This window comes from Cydia fagiglandana, chromosome 17 (assembly GCF_963556715.1).
Source record: "Cydia fagiglandana chromosome 17, ilCydFagi1.1, whole genome shotgun sequence".
Lineage (NCBI taxonomy): Eukaryota > Metazoa > Arthropoda > Insecta > Lepidoptera > Tortricidae > Cydia > Cydia fagiglandana.
The window spans coordinates 5,459,958-5,482,162 of record NC_085948.1 but is presented as its reverse complement, the minus strand read 5'-3'; the positions used below and the strand labels follow the sequence as shown (position 1 = coordinate 5,482,162).

The 22,205-nt window shown below is 40.4% G+C and overlaps 3 protein-coding genes across 3 annotated transcripts in view; 1 reads left to right on the top strand and 2 right to left on the bottom strand.

Moving 5' to 3' along the window:
- LOC134672869 (uncharacterized) overlaps positions 1–22,205 on the bottom strand; it is a 267,272-nt gene that overhangs the window by 177,766 nt on the left and 67,301 nt on the right. The gene's annotated exons all lie outside the window — the stretch shown is intronic.
- Positions 1–22,205, bottom strand: part of LOC134672988 (vacuolar protein sorting-associated protein 11 homolog) — a 51,675-nt gene that overhangs the window by 16,004 nt on the left and 13,466 nt on the right. Inside the window, exons 8-16 of the mRNA XM_063530947.1 lie at positions 21,285–21,502; positions 20,542–20,677; positions 19,638–19,777; positions 19,141–19,360; positions 14,577–14,799; positions 7,316–7,474; positions 3,588–3,766; positions 1,265–1,346; positions 544–759 (exon numbers count right to left, since the gene is read on the bottom strand). Coding sequence (XP_063387017.1) covers positions 544–759; positions 1,265–1,346; positions 3,588–3,766; positions 7,316–7,474; positions 14,577–14,799; positions 19,141–19,360; positions 19,638–19,777; positions 20,542–20,677; positions 21,285–21,502 — 1,573 coding nt within the window. The remainder of the gene's footprint in view (positions 1–543; positions 760–1,264; positions 1,347–3,587; positions 3,767–7,315; positions 7,475–14,576; positions 14,800–19,140; positions 19,361–19,637; positions 19,778–20,541; positions 20,678–21,284; positions 21,503–22,205) is intronic.
- Positions 15,924–17,208, top strand: LOC134672692 (bombyxin A-3 homolog). Its single transcript, XM_063530645.1, has 2 exons — positions 15,924–16,309; positions 16,954–17,208. Exons 1-2 carry the CDS (start codon positions 16,188–16,190, stop codon positions 17,147–17,149), a joined length of 318 nt encoding a protein of 105 aa, XP_063386715.1. The 5' UTR covers positions 15,924–16,187; the 3' UTR covers positions 17,150–17,208.

The window sequence follows — 22,205 nt, the reverse complement described above, 5'->3', positions numbered from 1 at the left end:
AATGTTGACACAGGAAGTGTACGCTAGGTAACTCCAGCGGACGGTTGCAAGCAGCGCACTTTGAGCTCTGGAAGGGGACCGGTTCGTGTTGTAATGTATAGATCTGGGCCTTCATTCGCTCGCTTTCCCCCTTATACTAGTTTAAAATGTAACTATACTTACTGTTGGTGGAAGGAATGTTGACACAAAAAGTGTACGCTAGGTAACTCTAGCGGACGGTTGCAAGCAGCACACTTTGAGCTCTGGAACGACCGGTTCGTGTTGTAATGTATGGATCTGAGCCTTCATTCGCTCGCTCCCCTCCCTATACTTGGCTGCTAGTTGTCAGCTAGTTTTAAATGTAACTCACTGTTGGTGGAAGGAATGTTGACATAGGAAGTGTACGCTAGGTAATTCCAGCGGACGGTTACAAGCAGCACACTTTGAGCTCTGGAAGGGGACCGGTTCGTGTTGTAATGTATGGATCTGGGCCTTCAGTCGCTCGCTTTCCCCCTTGTACTTGGCTGCTAGATCTCAGCTAGTTTAAGAGATAACTATACTTACTGTTGGTGGAAGGAATGTTGACACAGGAAGTGTACGCTAGGTAATTCCAGCGGACGGTTGCAAGCAGCACACTTTGAGCTCTGGAAGGGGACCGGTTCGTGTTGTAATGTATGGATCTGAGCCTTCATTCGCTCGCTTTCCCCCTTATACTTGGCTGCTAGTTCTTGCTCGCGGGTTATCACGTCGTCTTCGGATTTTAGCACGTCTGTCAGGTACCTGGTAATATGAAACGTTATGTGGACTTTGATTTCATATCGAATATGATTAATTTTAGAAATGGCACAATTAAAGCAAGCCTTTGCTTCTCAAGAGACTCCACAGATTTTAAATGACATCGTAATATAAATGAAATGCATAATATTTATATATACAAAAAACACACGCCTCTGTGGCGTGCTGGTCGTTCTATTGTGTTATTTGTTTTTATTAAGCATAAAACTTTATGGGCCTGGTTTAGTTAAATTATGTTTTATCCCTCTTTTACAAATACATAAGCCAAAATGGCAGATAAAGACAAACGATTATTAGCTAATTGTGGCTTGTAGTGCGTTTATGAATAAGAGAGTAACCCCTTTATTCATAAACGTTTACTAAAGTTGACAAGCCGATAATAATCGTTTGTCCCCTTCCATCATACCAATACGTCGGAAAGGGACAAACGATTATTATCGGCTTGTCAACTTTAGTAAACGTTTATGAATAAGGGGGTAAGTATACTTACTTTCTGACATCACCAAGAGTGTATGAAGGCACGTTCGCTAGGCAATCTATGACTAGAATGGGAGATAAAAGTTTCTCGGTGGCTGAAACAAAAAAAAAACATTTTTAGCGGTGATTGGTGATTGCTGAGCATTTGTTTGTTTTAAGTAATATAATTAAAATTCGACAAGAATCTGTTTGGCCCTGAAATAGTGTCGCTACGCTACATATGGCAATAACGTAGATGAGTCCTCCAGACTGAGCATAGTCGCGCTACCCCCTCTGCTACGCATACGGTAATTTTACTCCATGTTCGAGTCGAAAATGTCTTTGTGTGACGTCCGTGTCTTTGAACGGACCAATCACGGCACGGGACTTCGCTCACCTCGTCCCGCGCACCCCCGCATTTTTGGCATCATCGGTTGCATGAAATAATTGCTCTAAACTCGGTCTAGAGGATTCCTAGTCTATGTTGCTGGGCATTTCTTTGTTTCAAGTAATATAATTAAAATTCGACAAGAATATGTTTGGCCCTGAAATAGTGTCGCTACGCTACATATGGCAATAACGTAGATGAGTCCTCCAGACTGAGCATAGTCGCGTTACCCCCTCTGCCACGCATACGGTGATTTTACTCCATGTTCGAGTCGAAAGTGTCTTTGTGTGACGTCCGTGTTGAACGGACCAATCACGGCACGGGACTTCGCTCACCTCGTCCCGCGCACCACCGCATTTTTGGCATCATCGGTTGCAAATAATTGCTCTAAACTTGGTCTAGAGGATTCCTAGTCTATGGTACTGGGCATTTCTTGGTTTTAAGTAATATCATTAAAATTCGACAAGAATCTATTTGGCCCTGAAATAATGTCGCTTTGCTACATATGGCAATAATGTAGATAAGTCATGTACAGTTAAATAAAATGTCAGTACCGGTCATGCCGACGACTAAGGATTTTTGAAACATCCTTTATTGAAATGTTACGCAATCCCTCGTCCTATTATTGATGTAAATGTAAAGCGCTGGTGGCCTAGCGGTAAGAGTGTGCCACTTTCAATCCGGAGGTCGCGGGTTCAAACCCCGGCTCGTACCAATGAGTTTTTCGGAACTTATGTACGAAATATCATTTGATATTTACCAGTTGCTTTTCGGTGAAGGAAAACATCGTGAGGAAACTGGACTAATCCCAATAAGACCTAGTTTCCCCTCTGGGTTGGAAGGTCAGATGGCAGTCGCTTTCGTAAAAACTAGTGCCTACGTCAAATCATGGGATTAGTTGTCAAGCGGACCCCAGACTCCCATGAGCCGTGGCAAAATGCCGTGATAATGCGAGGAAGAAGTTGTATTGTATTAATAATATTTTTTTTTCATATTCGAATATCTTCTTTCGCATTTTTGTGGGGCCTAAATGATTGCGAAATCGTTTTTTCTTGTTTACTTCCGTGACATTCTCTGACTTTCAACGTCCGTTATCAAAGAGTCTTCTCGCCAGTAAAATAAACCACATGACTGAAAATCCGCCAAATAAAATACCGTCTGGGTATATCTAACACCGCGGTAACCTATTTTACAAGCTTTTATTTAGTTTCACCTGACCGTTGTCTGTCTGTCTGTCTGTCTGTAATCAAATCTTGCAAGTTAACTACTTCCCGGTTTCCGATTGAGCTGAGATTTTGCATGCGTGTATAAATCGGATGACAATGCAATATTATGGTGCCATCGAGCCGATCTGATGATGGAGACAGGAGGTGGCCATAGGAACTCTGCGATGAAACAACGCAACCTAATTGTGTTAGGGGTTTTTAGAATTGTCTCGGTGAGTATTAGTTGTCTGTCGTAAGAAAAGTACAGGCAGCGATAAGGGGTCATCCATTAATTACGTCACACGAATTTCTAGGTTTTTTGACCCCTCCCCCCTCCTTGTCACACTTGGTCACATTTGCCAAACCCCTCCCCCCTAGTGTGACGTCACATTTTTTCTACGAAATCGCCATATCGAATTAAGTAAGTACCTAAGTATTATTAATATTTTATCTAAATTAGCAATTTTATAACCCAAAACTGCTTAGGAAAGAAAATTAAACGAATAAAAACGATTATCGTTTTAAAAACTTGTTATTTAAATGTACAGCGAATAAAATAATTTAAATAAATTTTCGGTTACTGATGAAATTAAAGTGACGTTACAAAGTTTGTGTCTCCCCCCTCCCCCATGTCACAATATGTCACATTTTCTTGATCCCCTCCCTCCCCCTAAACGTGTGATGTAATTAATGGATGACCCCGAAAAGCTTGTACCAAAAATGAAATTTTTGCCAAAAACTTATTTTTTTTATTACGAGTATACCTATAACATGTAGCAGCTCGGGCAGTATAGGCGTGGCGGCGGGGCGCGGCGCGGCGCGCACGGGCCACCACAGCACGTCGAGCCACAGGCGCGGCGCCGCCCCGCCGCGCCGCCGGCACACCGCCAGCGCGCGCTCCGGCGAGCCCGCGCGCATGTGCAGCGCCACCTGCGCGCGCCATCTGTGGGATACATACTACATTACCAACGGTCTCACAGGATAAATTATAGTGCTAGCGTATAGAAAGACACCCCGCGCGCGCACGTTTTGTTACCCTTCATTATCCGTAAAATTATTCAACTTACAGTTTGTTCTCCTCGTACAGATACAGCATGCCAGATCGGAAGCCCAGCATCTGGCAGATGACCAACGTCTGGTCTTTGTCGTAGTTGGCCGTGGGATCTTGTAGCACCTTCATTAATTGTACAATTATTCAACTTACAGTTTGTTCTCCTCGTACAGATACAGCATGCCAGATCGGAAGCCCAGCATCTGGCAGATGACCAACGTCTGGTCTTTGTCTTAGTTGACCGTGGGGTGTTGTAGCACCTTCATTATTCGTACAATTATTCAACTTACAGTTTGTTCTCCTCGTACAGATACAGCATGCCAGATCGGAAGCCCAGCATCTGGCAGATGACCAACGTCTGGTCTTTGTCGTAGTTGGCCGTGGGGTCTTGTAGCACCTTCATTATTCGTACAATTATTCAACTTACAGTTTGTTCTCCTCGTACAGATACAGCATGCCAGATCGGAAGCCCAGCATCTGGCAGATGACCAACGTTTGGTCTTTGTCGTAGTTGACCGTGGGGTCTTGCAGCAACTTTATTATTTGTACAATTATTCAACTTACAGTTTATTCTCCTCGTACAGATACAGCATGCCAGATCGGAAGCCCAGCATCTGGCAGATGACCAACGTCTGGTCTTTGTCGTAGTTGGCCGTGGGATCTTGTAGCAACTTCATTAATTGTACAATTATTCAACTTACAGTTTGTTCTCCTCGTACAGATACAGCATGCCAGATCGGAAGCCCAGCATCTGGCAGATGACCAACGTCTGGTCTTTGTCGTAGTTGGCCGTGGGGTCTTGTAGCACCTTGATTATTCGTACAATTATTCAACTTACAGTTTGTTCTCCTCGTACAGATACAGCATGCCAGATCGGAAGCCCAGCATCTGGCAGATGACCAACGTCTGGTCTTTGTCGTAGTTGGCCGTGGGGTCTTGCAGCACCTTTATTATTTGTACAATTATTCAACTTACAGTTTATTCTCCTCGTACAGATACAGCATGCCAGATCGGAAGCCCAGCATCTGGCAGATGACCAACGTCTGGTCTTTGTCGTAGTTGGCCGTGGGGTCTTGTAGCACCTTCATTATTCGTACAATTATTCAGCTTACAGTTTGTTCTCCTCGTACAGATACAGCATGCCAGATCGGAAGCCCAGCATCTGGCAGATGACCAACGTCTGGTCTTTGTCGTAGTTGGCCGTGGGGTCTTGTAGCACCTTCATTATTCGTACAATTATTCAACTTACAGTTTATTCTCCTCGTACAGATACAGCATGCCAGATCGGAAGCCCAGCATCTGGCAGATGACCAACGTCTGGTCTTTGTCGTAGTTGGCCGTGGGGTCTTGCAGCACCTTTATTATTTGTACAATTATTCAACTTACAGTTTATTCTCCTCGTACAGATACAGCATGCCAGATCGGAAGCCCAGCATCTGGCAGATGACCAACGTCTGGTCTTTGTCGTAGTTGGCCGTGGGATCTTGTAGCAACTTCATTAATTGTACAATTATTCAACTTACAGTTTGTTCTCCTCGTACAGATACAGCATGCCAGATCGGAAGCCCAGCATCTGGCAGGTGACCAACGTCTGGTCTTTGTCGTAGTTGGCCGTGGGGTCTTGTAGCACCTTCATTATTCGTACAATTATTCAACTTACAGTTTGTTCTCCTCGTACAGATACAGCATGCCAGATCGGAAGCCCAGCATCTGGCAGATGACCAACGTCTGGTCTTTGTCGTAGTTGGCCGTGGGGTCTTGCAGCACCTTTATTATTTGTACAATTATTCAACTTACAGTTTATTCTCCTCGTACAGATACAGCATGCCAGATCGGAAGCCCAGTATCTGGCAGATGACCAACGTCTGGTCTTTGTCGTAGTTGGCCGTGGGATCTTGTAGCACCTTCATTAATTGTACAATTATTCAACTTACAGTTTGTTCTCCTCGTACAGATACAGCATGCCAGATCGGAAGCCCAGCATCTGGCAGATGACCAACGTCTGGTCTTTGTCGTAGTTGACCGTGGGGTCTTGTAGCACCTTCATTATTCGTACAATTATTCAACTTACAGTTTGTTCTCCTCGTACAGATACAGCATGCCAGATCGGAAGCCCAGCATCTGGCAGATGACCAACGTCTGGTCTTTGTCGTAGTTGGCCGTGGGGTCTTGCAGCACCTTTATTATTTGTACAATTATTCAACTTACAGTTTATTCTCCTCGTACAGATACAGCATGCCAGATCGGAAGCCCAGCATCTGGCAGATGACCAACGTCTGGTCTTTGTCGTAGTTGGCCGTGGGATCTTGTAGCACCTTTATTAATTGTACAAGTATTCAACTTACAGTTTGTTCTCCTCGTACAGATACAGCATGCCAGATCGGAAGCCCAGCATCTGGCAGATGACCAACGTCTGGTCTTTGTCGTAGATGGCCGTGGGGTCTTGCAGCACCTTTATTATTTGTACAATTATTCAACTTACAGTTTATTCTCCTCGTACAGATACAGCATACCAGATCGGAAGCCCAGCATCTGGCAGATGACCAACGTCTGGTCTTTGTCGTAGTTGGCCGTGGGATCTTGTAGCACCTTCATTAATTGTACAATTATTCAACTTACAGTTTGTTCTCCTCGTACAGATACAGCATGCCAGATCGGAAGCCCAGCATCTGGCAGATGACCAACGTCTGGTCTTTGTCGTTGTTGACCGTGGGGTCTTGTAGCACCTTCATTATTCGTACAATTATTCAACTTACAGTTTGTTCTCCTCGTACAGATACAGCATGCCAGATCGGAAGCCCAGCATCTGGCAGATGACCAACGTCTGGTCTTTGTCGTAGTTGGCCGTGGGGTCTTGCAGCACCTTTATTATTTGTACAATTATTCAACTTACAGTTTATTCTCCTCGTAAAGATACAGCATGCCAGATCGGAAGCCCAGCATCTGGCAGATGACCAACGTCTGGTCTTTGTCGTAGTTGGCCGTGGGATCTTGTATCACCTTCATTAATTGTACAATTATTCAACTTACAGTTTGTTCTCCTCGTACAGATACAGCATGCCAGATCGGAAGCCCAGCATCTGGCAGATGACCAACGTCTGGTCTTTGTCGTAGTTGGCCGTGGGGTCTTGTAGCACCTTCATTATTCGTACAATTATTCAACTTACAGTTTGTTCTCCTCGTACAGATACAGCATGCCAGATCGGAAGCCCAGCATCTGGCAGATGACCAACGTCTGGTCTTTATCGTAGTTGGCCGTGGGGTCTTGCAGCACCTTTATTATTTGTACAATTATTCAACTTACAGTTTATTCTCCTCGTACAGATACAGCATGCCAGATCGGAAGCCCAGCATCTGGCAGATGACCAACGTCCAGTCTTTGTCGTAGTTGGCCGTGGGATCTTGTAGCACCTTCATTAATTGTACAATTATTCAACTTACAGTTTGTTCTCCTCGTACAGATACAGCATGCCAGATCGGAAACCCAGCATCTGGCAGATGACCAACGTCTGGTCTTTGTCGTAGTTGGCCGTGGGGTCTTGCAGCACCTTCATTATTTTCTCTTCGTATTCTGCCTTCTTGTCGGCAGGGGACTTCGCCCTAAGAAGAGTAAATGTCAAATTTATTAAAATTAATATTAATAAATATTAAATATAAATTAATATTAAAAACTACACAGTAAAATAAATTATTGAAAAAAACTAACCTAAAAAGGATAAAAATATTAAATCTAATTATTTCTTCCGATATAGTTTGGAAAATGCTTATAAAGATTCTTGTATATAACTTTGGCTTTGCATCACAAGATACATACATACATTCATCATACATCATAGATACATTTCTAAATAACATATAATGCGTCAATAGCAGGCAAGTGCCTATAACTACATGAATTTCTAAAAAAAAATGTGTAAAAACAAGCTTAACTAGTAGTTCGCCCCGAACTGTGAACTCGCGGTTCGCCAAAAAGATCAATTGAATGCAGTGCTACTTAGTCCGAGATGGGCATTTCGTAATTGATTCCTGATTCCACGATTACTTGAAATTACTTTGTAATCTGATTACCGATTCCCAGATTACTTTGTAATGTAACAATACCGAATTACTAAGTACAATTCCATTTGAGGAATCAGGAATCAATTTTCGAATACTACAATTACTAGTAATTGGAATCAATGTAGATTCCTCATTACGGGAATATATTACTTGACTCCTTTCAGATTACATTTCGTACTACTATCAAAACTACTACTAACAATTCTATAGTACTACTAACAATTCTATAGTAGATATAGATGTTGTTGACTTACTGGGATGCATCTACCTATACCTTATTTGAAACAGGTGTGTAGATTTCGAAAATGATGATCATGACCAATAAAACGACATCCATGACGATTTTTATGAAATACTACAAAGCCGCCATTTTCGATTCCAAAATGATCATCATTTTCGAAATCAGGGCCGCCTAAAACCTACAAAGTGACATCCATGACGACTTTTATGACATAGTGCATGGCCGCCATCTTGGATTCCAAAATAATCATCATTTTCGAAATCTGAGCCAGCCCCCCAAAACCTATAAAACGACATCCTTATGACATAGTGCATGGCCGCCAGTTTGGAATCCAAAATGGTCATAATTTTTGAAATCTGTGCCCACCAAAACCTATAAAACGACATCCTTATGACATAGTGCGTGGCCGCCATTTTGGAATCCAAAATGGTCATCATTTTTGAAATCTGTGCCCCCTAAAACCTATAAAACGACACCCAAGACGACTTTTATGACATAGTGCATTGCCGCCATTTTGGAATCCATAATGGTCATCATTTTCGAAATATGAGCACCCCAAAACCTATAAAACGACATCCTTATGACATAGTGCGTGGCCGCCATTTTGGAATCCAAAATGGTCATCATTTTCGAAATCTGCGCCCCCCAAAACCTATAAAACGACATCCATGACGACTTTTATGACATAGTGCATGGCCGCCATTTTGGAATCCAAAATGGTCATCATTTTCGAAATCTGCGCCCCCCAAAACCCAAAAAACGACATCCATGACGATTTTTATGACATTGTGCATGACCGCCATTTTGCAATCCAAAATGGTCATAATTTTCGAAATCTGCGCCCTCCAAAACCTATAAAACGACATCCATGACGACTTTTATAACATAGTGCATGACCGCCATCTTGGAATCCAAAATGGTCAACATTATCGAAATCTGCGCCCCCCAAAACCTATAAAACGACATCCATTACGACTTTTATGACATAGTGCATGGCCACCATTTTGGAATCCGAAATGGTCATCATTTTCGAAATCTGTGGCCCCTAAAACCTATTAAACGACACCCATGACGACTTTTATGACATAGTGCATGTCCGCCATTTTGGATTCCAAAATGGTCATCATTTTCGAAATCGGGGCCCCCTTAAACCTATAAAACGACATCCATGACGACTTTTACGACATAGTGCATGGCCGCCATGTTGGATTCCAAAATGGTCATCATTTTCGAAATCTGCGCCCCCTAAAACCTATAAAACGACATATTTGACGACTTTTGTAACATGGTGCATGGCCGCCATTTTGGAATCCAAAATGGTCATCATTATCTAAATCTGCGCCCCCCAAAAGCTATGAAACGACATCCATGAAGACTTTTATGACATAGTGCATGACCGCCATCTTAGAATCCAAAATGGTCATCATTATCGAAATCTGCGCCTCCCAAAACCTATAAAATGACATCCATGACGGCTTTTATGACATAGTGCATGGCCGCCATTTTGGGATCCGAAATGGTCATCATTTTCGAAATCTGTGCCCCCTAAAACCTATAAAACGACACCCATGACGACTTTTTAGACATAGTGCATGGCCGCCATTTTGGATTCCAAAATGGTCATCATTTTCGAAATCGGGGCCCCCTAAAACCTATGAAACGTCATCCATGACGACTTTTATGACATAGTGCATGGCCGCCATGTTGGATTTCAAAATAATCATCATTTTCGAAATCTGCGCCCTCCAAAACCTAAAAAACGTCATCCATGACGATTTTTATGACATAGTGCATGGCCGCCATCTTCATCTACTAGTCCATGGGCCAGCTGGTCAAATTTTTGAAAATGGTATAAATTGGGGGTACCAAGTTTCCTTTTCACAGTAGTTAGATAGGCTTATTATGATGTTAAAAAACCATGATTGCCATCTCAAAATGGTAGCTAACAAAAATGGCCGCCAATCCAAGATGGCGGATATTGAGTTTAAAAAATCAACCGTAACTCGAGAAGTATTCGTCCGATTTCATTGCAATTTTTTTTAAACAAAAGCTCTAAATGTGAGCTTAAAATCATGTTCATATATTATATCGATACCAGTCAACCGTTAATTAGTAATTAAAGAAATATTGTAAATTTTCTTATTTTTTTGTGATACTTTTTTTTTAAATTGAGTTTTTACAAAATATCTTGTACATTACAAAAAAGTTTTAAATGAGGTAAAATAGTGTATTAAATTAACTTTAATTTGACGCACAATTTGTATGGGACTGATGACTGAAACACATGGAAACATGAATTAAATTTTACTTCTGTTTAAATTCACCGTTGACTAAATAACTGCGTACAGAACAACAAGCGTCAGATGAAGTTGTAGAGTACAAAAATGATATTTTTAGTATAATTTAATAATTTATAATAATAGTAGCAGGGCTCGGAAACCGTTTTATTTTTCAAACCGGTTTCGTTCATAAACCCGGGAACGAAAAGGATTTCGTTTCGGTTACCAGTTAAAAAACTGTTCTATTGAGATACCGTTGATATGCGTTCGCCTTTCGTTTTTGTGGAACTAAATTAACCGATTAAATTGAAAATGTCGAAGTAAGATAGGTAGAAAATCTCTTTCTCAACATGACAACGAGGTTAACTGAGAGTCTCCGAAAGCCGACAGTAACCGTAACCGGTGTTATATCGTTCCCCGCGAACCATAAAATTCCGTTCCCCTTCTTACCAGTTAGAAGTAATTTTGTAGTTTGCGTTCCATGATGAATGATATAATGAGGTTTTAAAACGATATTAACAGGTATTTTGATACCGCCTACGGAACCTGAATAGTAGTATGATAGTAATATTGGTTTTGATTTGTTCCAAGTAAAAACTGGTATTCGGTATATATAGAAATGTCTTCAGTGAAAATGTGTTCGGCTATAAATAAAGTGAACTAGATATGTGTAAAATATGTGGCGAGATAGGCCCTAAATGACGGACAATCTTGGGCATTGTTATTTAATGCAGCATTAATAAGGAGTTTTGAGGATATTACTAACCGACGTGATATACCGGATGAATTGTTAGGTATACACTGTGAAATATCACTGCCAATATAGAGTCCATTTCACCAATATCACGTCTTTAATAAAATTACAGACAAAAAGACACCCTACGCTCGTGGTTCGAAAAATGGAATCTTGAGCGTAGCGAGGTTTTCACCACACCAACACGAGGAAAATACTAACTGTAAAATATCAAACAAAATCAAAGCGATTCGATTCAAAATGAATGTTATAAAATCTTTATCATTCAAAATCATCATTTAAAAGTCAATTTTACCAGCAAACATAAGAAAACAACTCAAAATTTGCATTTGATTATTTTGACTCACATGTGAATAAAATGCAACTATCTTATCAGCTTTGGAACAATCAAGAGAGTCTTTATCAGCTAGTGTGGTGATGATATTGTAACTGAAGAAACATGTTATCATAAACCCAAGAGTCTTCTTCTTCCTCGCGTTATCCCGGCATTTTGCCACGGCTCATAGGGGCCTGGGGTCCGCTTGACAACTAATAAACCCAAGAGTAAAATCTCAAAATTCTGTATTTACTTGCGAAACGTATATATTTCTTACTTAATAGAGGATGTCGTTAGCGTAACAGATTCTTCAAAGATATTTTCTTAAATATAACTTAAGTAAAGAGTTTTCATCCGGTACCTACCTATATCACGTCGTTTAGTAATAGACTCTAGTGGACTCTAGACTGGTATACAATGGTGTCCAAGCTCTGAACCAGTTTGGAAGGCAAAACAGAGTGCAACTGGTATGGATGCCAGGGCACGAGGGATTCATAGGCAATGAAAATGCAGATGAACTTGCCAGAGCTGGATCTGTAAGTAACCTTATAGGTCCGGAACGATTTGTGGGGCTCTCACAGGGAACCATCATAACGCTAAAGACCATCTAAGATCAAACATCGGGAAGAATGGGACAGTCTGACGGGTCTAAAGCACGCAAAGCTCTTTATGCAAGGAGTAGACTCCGGTTGGAGCAAAAAGCTTTGGAAGCTTAGCAAAAGACAACTCCAAATCATAACAAGGGTGTTTACAGGCCATTACGGGGTCAAAGGAATTCTGGCCAAGATGGGACACTCTGACAACACCGATTGGCGTATGTGTGGCGAAGAGAGACAGTAAAACACCTAATTTGTGAATGTTACGCCCTCGCCAGACAAAGAATGAAGGACTTTGGAGCAGGATATCTTGAACCAAAGGACTTTAAAACGCTAACCAGGAGCTCCATCATCCGGCACATGGATATGGTGGGAAAAGCTCTTGAATAGTTGACGGATTTTTTCTAGGGGGTAATTACGCAAAAGATCCCTATGGATCGAAGTGTATCCAAACAAGGGCCCCCGAAAACAATAAGATAAGAATAGACTCAAAATTCCTTTTTAATGCTGCATTAAAATTGAATAATGCCTACTGTCCACCTTTTTGGGGGTGTACTTTACAAAATCGTCCTATTTCGCTACATATTATACAAATATCTAGTTAACTTAATAATAGCCGAAAAGATTTTCACTGAATAACTAGTTTTTAGCTAATTAATGTTACTAACGGTTAAACGCGATAAATTTTTATTTTTTACCTTTTTCCGACGTTTCAATGAATAATGAAATTTAATCGCGTTAGATCTGTTAGTAACATTAATTATGTGTACAAAACGCAAGATTTTAACATAGTTTTTACTTGTAACAAATAAAACTAATAATACTATCATTCTAATATTATTATAATCAATTGCTAAAGTTATTAAAATATACTAAAAACATGATTTCTGTACAATACAACATCTATCCGAAGCTTTTTGTTTTGTACGTAGTGATTTAGTCAACGGTGAATTTCAACGGAAGTAAAACCAAATTCATTTTTCCATGTGTTTTCAGTCATCAGTCCCATACAAATTGTACGTCAAATTAAAGTTAATTTAATACACTATTTTGCCTCATTTAAAACTCTTTTGTAATGTACGAGATGTTTTGTAAAAACTTAATTTAAAAAAAAGTATCACAAAAAAATTAGTTTTTTTTCAATATTTCTTTAATTACTACTTAATGGTTGACTTTATCGATATAATATATAAACATAATTTTAAGCTCACTTATAGAGCTTTGATAAAAAAAAAAACAGCAACGAAATCGGACGTATATTTCTCGAATTATGGTTGATTTCTTAAAACTCAATATCCGCCATCTTGGATTGGCGGCCATTTTTGTTAGCTACCATTTTGAGATGGCAATCATGGTTTTTTAACATCATAATAAGCCTATCTAACTGCTGTGTAAAGGAAACTTAGTACCCCCAAATTATACCGAAATCTTGCCTGGCCCATGGACTATACAAATGTCATTCCGTTCGGAAAATGGGGTTGGCCGGTCGAAGTATTTTGAAGATGGCGCCAGCATAGCTTGCCCTGTCAATCCCTAGAATTGTGTAATTTTTTAGTTTTTTAATGAATATACATGTCCTGGATGCCAGTCATTTAAGCCAAATCTCATAGACAAAGAGGCAAGCTATGATGGCGCCATCTATGCAAACCTTTGACAGTTGCCAACCCCATTCCGAACGTCTTTGGCCTTGTGGCCAGGCTAAAGTCGACAATGGATTGTAAACGCGTGCGAATATAGTTGTCAAATCAATTTGTCAGTAAATAAGACCAAAAAAACTATACTCGTCCTTTTCTTTCGGGTGCTAGTACTGGTGTAAGACAAAGATAGTATGATTCTCTCTGTCTGTGTTTGCAACGAGACAGTCCTTTGACAAACTATAATTGTAAGCTCTGTGGAGCCTTTAACTGAGTCACCATAGAGATTAAAATAAACTGTATCTGTGGTAAGCCGTAATATTTCTTGTACCTATGGAGTGTAGAACCTCTACCTTCCATAGTTTCTTGCCAAATGTCAAATACCTATATTATGTTTATTTTTATCTTGCTAATTATTTCAAAATGGTAAATTCAAAGACGATATTATAAAAGTGCAAGCCGAGCGCTTTCATTTGATACCAAAGTCGACCATACTTTCTTACAAAAAAGATGACCAGAAATGCATGACCCCTCACAATAGCTTTTTAGCATTTTAAGCTCTTCTAGCTTAATAACCTCTTGATAAAGCCTGCTCATAATTTAATGACTAAAATTTACTGCCCTCAACTACACGTTTACCCAATTTCATTTAAATTAGGACACATTTACGTAAGTTCTTGAGTATCAAACTATCTTCTGACAGTTCAGCTTAAAAACATCGAAATGCCGGGACGTGCCGCTAGCCGGCCGCGTGTCCGAAGTCGAATGTAAGAACTTCGCTTCGCTTCGCTCGCTCGTTCGACTAACCTAAGAGAAGACTTACCACACATGTATATAATGTTCTATAAGAGCATTATACACGAGGGTAGAGCTCTGCGACTCCGCCCTCGTCATGTGCTCGAGGAAGTGTATGAGCTGCTCCGAGTTGGACAGAAACATGTGTATGTAATCGTCAGGGTTGGCGCGCTCGGGCTCCTTGTAGCCGCCGGTTAGGGTTGCCTCGTCGACTAAGGGCTTGTTGCGAGGCTTGTAGTCCGTGCATAGTGCTGAAAGAGAGGCGTAGAGTTAGAAATGAGCTGGTCGGAGTAGGACAGAAACATGTGTATGTACTATGTAGTCGTCAGGGTTGGCGCGCTCGGGCTCCTTGTAGCCGCCGGTTAGGGTTGCCTCGTCGACTAAAGGTTTGTTTCGGGGCTTGTAGTCCGTGCATAGTGCTGAAAGAGAGGCGTAGGGTTCTCTTCTTCCTTGCCGTATCCGGCGTAGGGTTAGAAATGACCTGGTCGGAATAGGACAGAAACATGTGTATGTAGTCGCCAGGGTTGCCTCGTCGACTAAGGGTTTGTTTCGGGGCTTGTAGCTCATGCATAGTGCTGAAAGAGTTGTTGAGTTAGATCATCTGCTGACAACAGTACCCTTGAATTTTCAGTAATCATATTTACTAGCGAAGGCGAAAACGATTGGACAGGAAACTTGTATAACGCCTCTAGCGCTCACTTGTAGCTCGAATAACGATCGAGCCTATGAATTCAACAGTAAATAAAAATAACATACGAAATATAAACGTCTAACGTTTTCTAGCTGTTGTGGAAGAATATCGGTGCCATTAGTCACAAACTTAACAACTCATGGTGAAGCGTTTCTTATCCAATTTAGTGATAATCCCGAGACATTTTGGTAACGCCTCTACATTTTCACACAGTCTATTAGATAGATAGTCTAAATATTTGTAAGTAAAATTGTGGATTTTAGTTTCGTGAAACGAAACACACTTTCAATGCCAAGCTAAAAAATTTAAAAAACACACGGTAGCTAAAAATAACTGCATTCCTGTTGCCAGAGAGGTTTTGGGATTATACTGAGCAACTATTACTATGGGACCAAGCCCGTAATAGCGAAAAAAATTGATTCTCCCATAGAAAATGGAACAGCCAAAATGTATGAAACCTCCAAATTTTTTTTTCGGGATTTCGGGGCTGGTCCCATAGTAAAAGTTCCTCAGTATAATCCCAAAACCTCCCTGGCAACGGGAATGCAGTTATTTTTTAGCTACCCTTTATATGTAAAATGTTAGACGATTTTTTGAAATATTGATTTCTTAATTGAACTAATTATTTATAATTTAATTTCCGAAAAGTAAAAATACATGTTTATGTGAATACAGCTTATGGAAACGTCTAGTTCGCTATTACAGATTCAAGGGCAAAAGGGGTACTGTCCTTTACCTACACACATAGGTATAGTCGATTAACTCCAAATTGCTTTGACGTCTCTAAAACCCAGTCAAAATAAACCTATTTATAGTTTGTACTTAGAATTTCTCGAAGCAATTCACGCGTGACATCTCACACGTCACCGATATGAATATTTATAAGCTATCCCTATATAACCCCCGACGGGACTCGACTGGCATTAGACTATAACTATTTAGTTCATAATGCAGGCTGTTCTGCTGCTAGTGATTTTAAGCGTGGTGGGCCAGTCAATGCAGGAGGAGGGACAGAAGTTATGCGGTCGGAATCTGGCGATCACACTCGCTGCGCTGTGCAGGGCCCAAAGGCAATATTTACTTAATGAAAAATATCGATACCCTAGTTCACACTCGTAGTAATTACGGGGAAAATGTTGTAATTGGTTCGATAGTGCATAAACAAAAAGTCGTAATTAGTGCGAAATTTTCGCGAAGTAATTAGTACGAGTGTGTGTGGTTATGATTTAGTTAGAGTATAGAATTATATTTGATAATAAAGCTAAACTTCTTAAATTCTTCATCAATTACAAGTTGTATTAAATATATTAAGAACGGGTCACTCACGTATTTTAAGTCGTAATGCGCTCGATATGTTTCACTCCGTATCGAGGAGTGTCATCAGGTTCACCGTAAACTCAAGCTCCTGATGACACTCCTCGGTACGGAGTGAAACATGTCAAGCGTTTTTTGACTTAAAATACGTGAGTGGCCCGTTTTTAATATTTATTTTATATGTCTGTGTCTCATGGAAGATTTGTTATTAAAATTTAAAGGTTGTCTTCTTGTCGGTGGAGTAATTTCAGGTTTTTTCCAACTCTCTTTGACTTTTTTATGTAACATGGCCATGGCACTTTTTCTGTCACTTGATCCATTTGCGTCTGGGTCTGTCTATACCTCTCTTACTATCTCTGTATAAAAACAGACTACAATATATTTCCATTTAAATTTACAGGGAAAAGCAGCTAGGCTACATGACGTCACTCAAGAGGTCTCGCTACAACTCCATCGTACCGTACTACGCGGCTTACTGGCTGGAGCCGACAAGCGCGCTCCGGCTCGGACGCGCCAAGAGAGATGGCATCGTCGAGGAATGTTGCAACAAAGCTTGTTCCGTTGACGAGCTAGTTGCGTATTGCCCCACACAGTGATTTCTTTTTGAAAATTTGATTTAAAATTAATGTTATGATTTTTGCTGATTGTAAATTTTCTGCCAAGCGCTGCGGGACGGGGCCAGCGAGATGACATCGTGGAGTAATTTTGCAACACGTTAAAATACTCAGTACTTTTTTACATAAACATAATGAATTTATAATTAAGATAGAATTGTGTTAATCAAGGTATAACGTAAAGTATTTATTTAGCAGGTATAATAAAATAATAATAAGCTACGATATAATTTGTGACGTTCCACAGTAAAGGTACCTTATGGCGGTTGGCGTTTACGTCGCGTATCACCGCATTAGAGTATTGGAGCATCGTTAATAATAGCGTAAGCGCCAACCTATATAAAGTACCTTTACCCGTGGTATGTCACAATGAAGCTACGATACGCTTTAGGGCCCCCCCACATCTGGCGTCTATCGAGCGTCGGCGTCTGTCGGCGTCGGTCCAGCGCTATGGAAAATGACGTCGCTGCGCAGTTGCGTCGACGCTGCGTCGACGTTGCGTCGACGTCGGCCATAGAATTGTAGACGCCGACGCTCGAAAGACGCCAGATGTGGGGGGGGCCCTTACGTGAAATCTCAATTTCTTTATCAATATATAAATTGTATAACCAATTGAAGCTGTGACATTGAAAAATAAATTATATAGTAAATATTTACTTCTGTAGTAAGTATCTTATTTATCTACCTGCTAGAAATCAATACATTATAATTGAATAACATGTTTTGATCTCTATTTTTCACAAATGAATAAAATAACACGAGAAGAAAAAGACTGTTTTCTGTAATTTAGGGCCAAATATAATTGCGGCAAAAATATTTAGTTACCCTGATTGGTGCTCAAAACTGGTTATTCATAGAGTATGTAAGCACTTATTCAATATATAACGACTAATATTCATCCATATATTTATTTGGTGTATATTAAATAAAGGACTAAAAAGCATAATTACCTGTCTATTTAATGGTGTCGTGCTATCATGCTTTTTAGGGTTCCGTGCCCAAAGGGCAAAACGGGACCCTATTACTAAGACTTCGCTGTCCGTCCGTCCGTCCGTCCGTCTGTCACCAGGCTGTATCTCACGAACCGTGATAGCTAGACAGTTGAAATTTTCACAGATGATGTATTTCTGTTGCCGCTATAACAACAAATACTAAAAACAGAATAAAATAAAGATTTAAATGGGGCTCCCATACAACAAACGTGATTTTTGACCAAAGTTAAGCAACGTCGGGAGGGGTCAGTACTTGGATGGGTGACCGTTTTCTTTTTGCTTTTTTTTTTGTTTTTTTTTTTTTGCATTATGGTACGGAACCCTTCGTGCGCGAGTCCGACTCGCACTTGCCCGGTTTTTAAATTGTTATCTAGATACCAGTATTCAATTTTTAGTGAGTTTTCGGTACCAATTTTGTAATTTACGGTACCATTCGAGTATACATTTCTGGAAATAAATACTTACTGATAAGAGACGGTATTCCTGTCTTCTATCATGAGTTTGAGATACCTGTCGTGTCTTTGATTATTCTTCATTTTGAGTGAATATATGGTACCAATTGCGTAATGGCTCCTCTACACGATGGCCATGCGGTAGAATGAGATAGCAATATCACTTGCTCCCTCTAACGCATAAATGCGTCCCTTGGAGTGGCGGGCGTTGGCCCATCGTGTAGAGGAGTCATAACTCTTGATAGCATCTTAGTATAAATGTATGGAATTTGAATACTTATAAGAATCTCTGATTTTTCTTCAGGCAGATGTTGTATCAACTTCAAGCCGTATTTCTTCATATAAGCGTCCGCGTCATCAAACTCCAAGTCGGAGAGGTAGTGCAACGCTTCGCTGTACGCTTTCTTGTCTTGAATCATGAGCTTAGGTACCGGTCATGGCACTGATACCGGTCTACATGTTTAGTGAGTTAACAGTACGAATTTTGCAATATCTGGTACCAATCGAGTATGTATACCTGGATACTTACTTATAAGAAACTCGGTGCTTTCTTCAGGCAGATGTTGTATCAACTTCAAGCCGTATTTCTTCATATATGCGTCCGCGTCATCAAACTCCAAGTCGGAGAGGTAGTGCAACGCTTCGCTGTACGCTTTCTTGTCTTGGATCATGAGCTTGAGGTACCAGTCGTGGCGCTTGTGGTTGGCCGCGAGGGAGAGGGCGTCGTCGATGCTGACTTGGCGGACTACCTGTGGTAAGACAACTTTCTGATTAATCAACTTCATAAGGCTCAGTAGTCTTTTTCTAGATCAAAATGTTTAGGGTTCCGTACCCAAAGGGCAAAAACGGGATCCTATTACTAAGACTCCACTACCCGTCTATCTATCTGTCACTGAGGGCCGACCGCGAACCCCGTTCGACGTGTTGCCTCCCTATCACACTTACGTACGAATGTATAAGTGCGACAGAGAGGCAACACGTTTGGTTCGCGGTAGGCCCTCTGAATCTTTTTTTTACAAAGTTTACCTTAATAGCCACATCAACATCAAACTCGATGATTTTGTCCTTGGAATTGATGAACTCCTTCAACTTGCCCTGCTGGTCGTGCTGATCCAACTTTACGTAACAAGTCAGCAACAGCGTCGTATGGTCTTCCGTAGCACCACCTTTCAAATAAAAAGAAAATTTTGAAAATTCAGAAACGACTGGATTTGTGATGTGTTAAAAAAAGAAAGGTTGTCTGCAAAGTCGGTTTACGAACGATAATTTTGCGTGATAACGTCATAAGAAAACATTACCATTACATTACGTAACGTTACCATAGAGATTTCTCCACAACGTGACACTGTTTCGTTTTGATCGTGACGTCACATGCTAGTGTTTCATAAATTCCATAGTAGCAAAAAATCGTTTTCACAGTTCGAAAAAATAAACTGATTTAACTAGTAGTCTAACACCCTATAGGATCTTGGACTATCTTGGTGTCGGCTCGGGATACTAGTTCCAGAATTTGGCACGAAGAGTAGTTTTTACGAAAGGATTCATCCAGAAATTATGTGACACTTTATGCGGGCGAGGGGTCGGAAAAATACCACAAATGATGAAAATGGGGGGAAGGGGGTGGACTAAATATCACGACTATCTACTATGTAGTACACAACGGGTAAAATAAAAAATTAAGAATATTAAAAATAGAGAATAGGCAGGCGTGGCTCACTCCGCGATTTCGTCGCTTTGCTACAGGTAGCTAAAAGTACATCCCTTCGACCCCAATTTTGGGGTCTGTCATAAGCCGCGCGTGGCGCTGTCGCCACCTAGCGGCCATATCTGTTCTGATCGTGACAGACGCGTTTTGTTAGAGAGTGAGTCTTCTAGGTACAGAAGATATACTATTATTTATTCTGTGGAATAGGTTAAAAAAATACCTTACCTTTCTTATGCAACTCTTCTAAGTATAACACTAGAGGTTCCAAATGGCGGGATTCCAAGTACTTCCTGATGACGTATGAGGTTTCCAGCCAGCCGATCGTTTTGATATACTGCTCTATAGCACCTTTTAGGTCACCCTGTTAAGGAAAATAAACCGTGTTACAAGTGTAATAAAGTGCATTGTTACATAATTTTTTTGATAGTACTTTTGCTTGTCACCCGACGATATTAAACTATAATTTATTCATTGTTCCATACAAAAGTTGTACTTAGCCTTACAGTAAAAACGTATGCACTATACAAATAAATGATAAAAGAAAAATTTTACACAAGAAATGACATAAAACAAAACAATTTCAAGTGACATCTAGAGTTTCACAGTCAGCCAGACAGACATATATTTGCCCAGGGAGTTGCAAAAATATCACTTTCTGGTGCTCATGACAGAAGCGAGTGCAACAGTTTTAGGGTTATAACTCGTCGGGTGACAAGCAAAAGCCACTAAGTACCACCACACGTTCATAGCCATAGTGAACCATATTAGTACTAAAAGAAGGTCGATTTTTGTTTATTTTTTTTTTGTAATTAGTGACTTTTGTTTGTCACCTGACGAACTATAGTAAGTCTGACTAGAGCTCAAAAATGCCCCATATGTATTGTGTAAAAATTGGGTAAAATTAAAAGATGCTTCGAGACAAGGCTTTTTAATTATTGAAAAATTACAAAAGCAATGTTAAGACTCACCTTGCCATACAAATGGTCCCCATACTGCTTGTATATTTCCGTCAGCCCCACTGCATCGTACTGTTGGCCGCTCGCTATCCTTATCGCGACGTCATAGAGGTTCTTTTTGAACAGCAGCCACAGCTTCGAGTGCAAGTCTTTCTCTGCCAGGTATATCATCTCTTTGTTCTTCGTGAGGATGTAGAATGAGCCCCATTCTGTTAGGACGGCTTCGATTTCTGTAAACATATAAAGTTGTCGGCACTGGAAAGCAATAATGCTGTAACCCGCACTACAATTGTATTGCGGGTTACAGCAGTATTGTTTTCCAGCGACGATTGAGTACAACTTTTTTGTTGTTTTAGTACGACGACACAATTGTAAAACATAGTAATGATGAAAATATTTAAATGAGGCTATTTTCTACACATAATTCTTCAAAGCCTCATCGGCTCGAAACGTTCAAGAAATCGTGGTATTTATTTCATATCTGCCCGATTAAAGTTTATTAAGGAAGACAAACATTTACTTTGAGTGGCTAAAAAGTATATTTATGTTATATGTGACGTTCTCAATCAAAAAGTACTACTTTGTCGCTTGCCATATGGACGGTCTGACAGGTTATTTGTATAAATTTATGGTTATATTGATTCGGTTAAATTATGTTCTAATGTATGGGCAAGAAAAACTAATTATAGCCAGCATTCTATGAATGTAGTATGATACCATTGGGTATGGTGCTTTACGCACACTAGCGTCCCTCCCCCTCCCCCTGACGCAATCCCCCCTTTTAGCATGAAATATGTCCCGGTTTACGGTTTTTTTATTTTTGAGAAAAGTATTAGATAGAGTCTGTGCGGAAAGAGAAGAGTCGTGGCAGAAACGGGAACTAACATTTTGAATTTTATATGGCAATCAAACCTTTGACACCTGTCTTGTAAA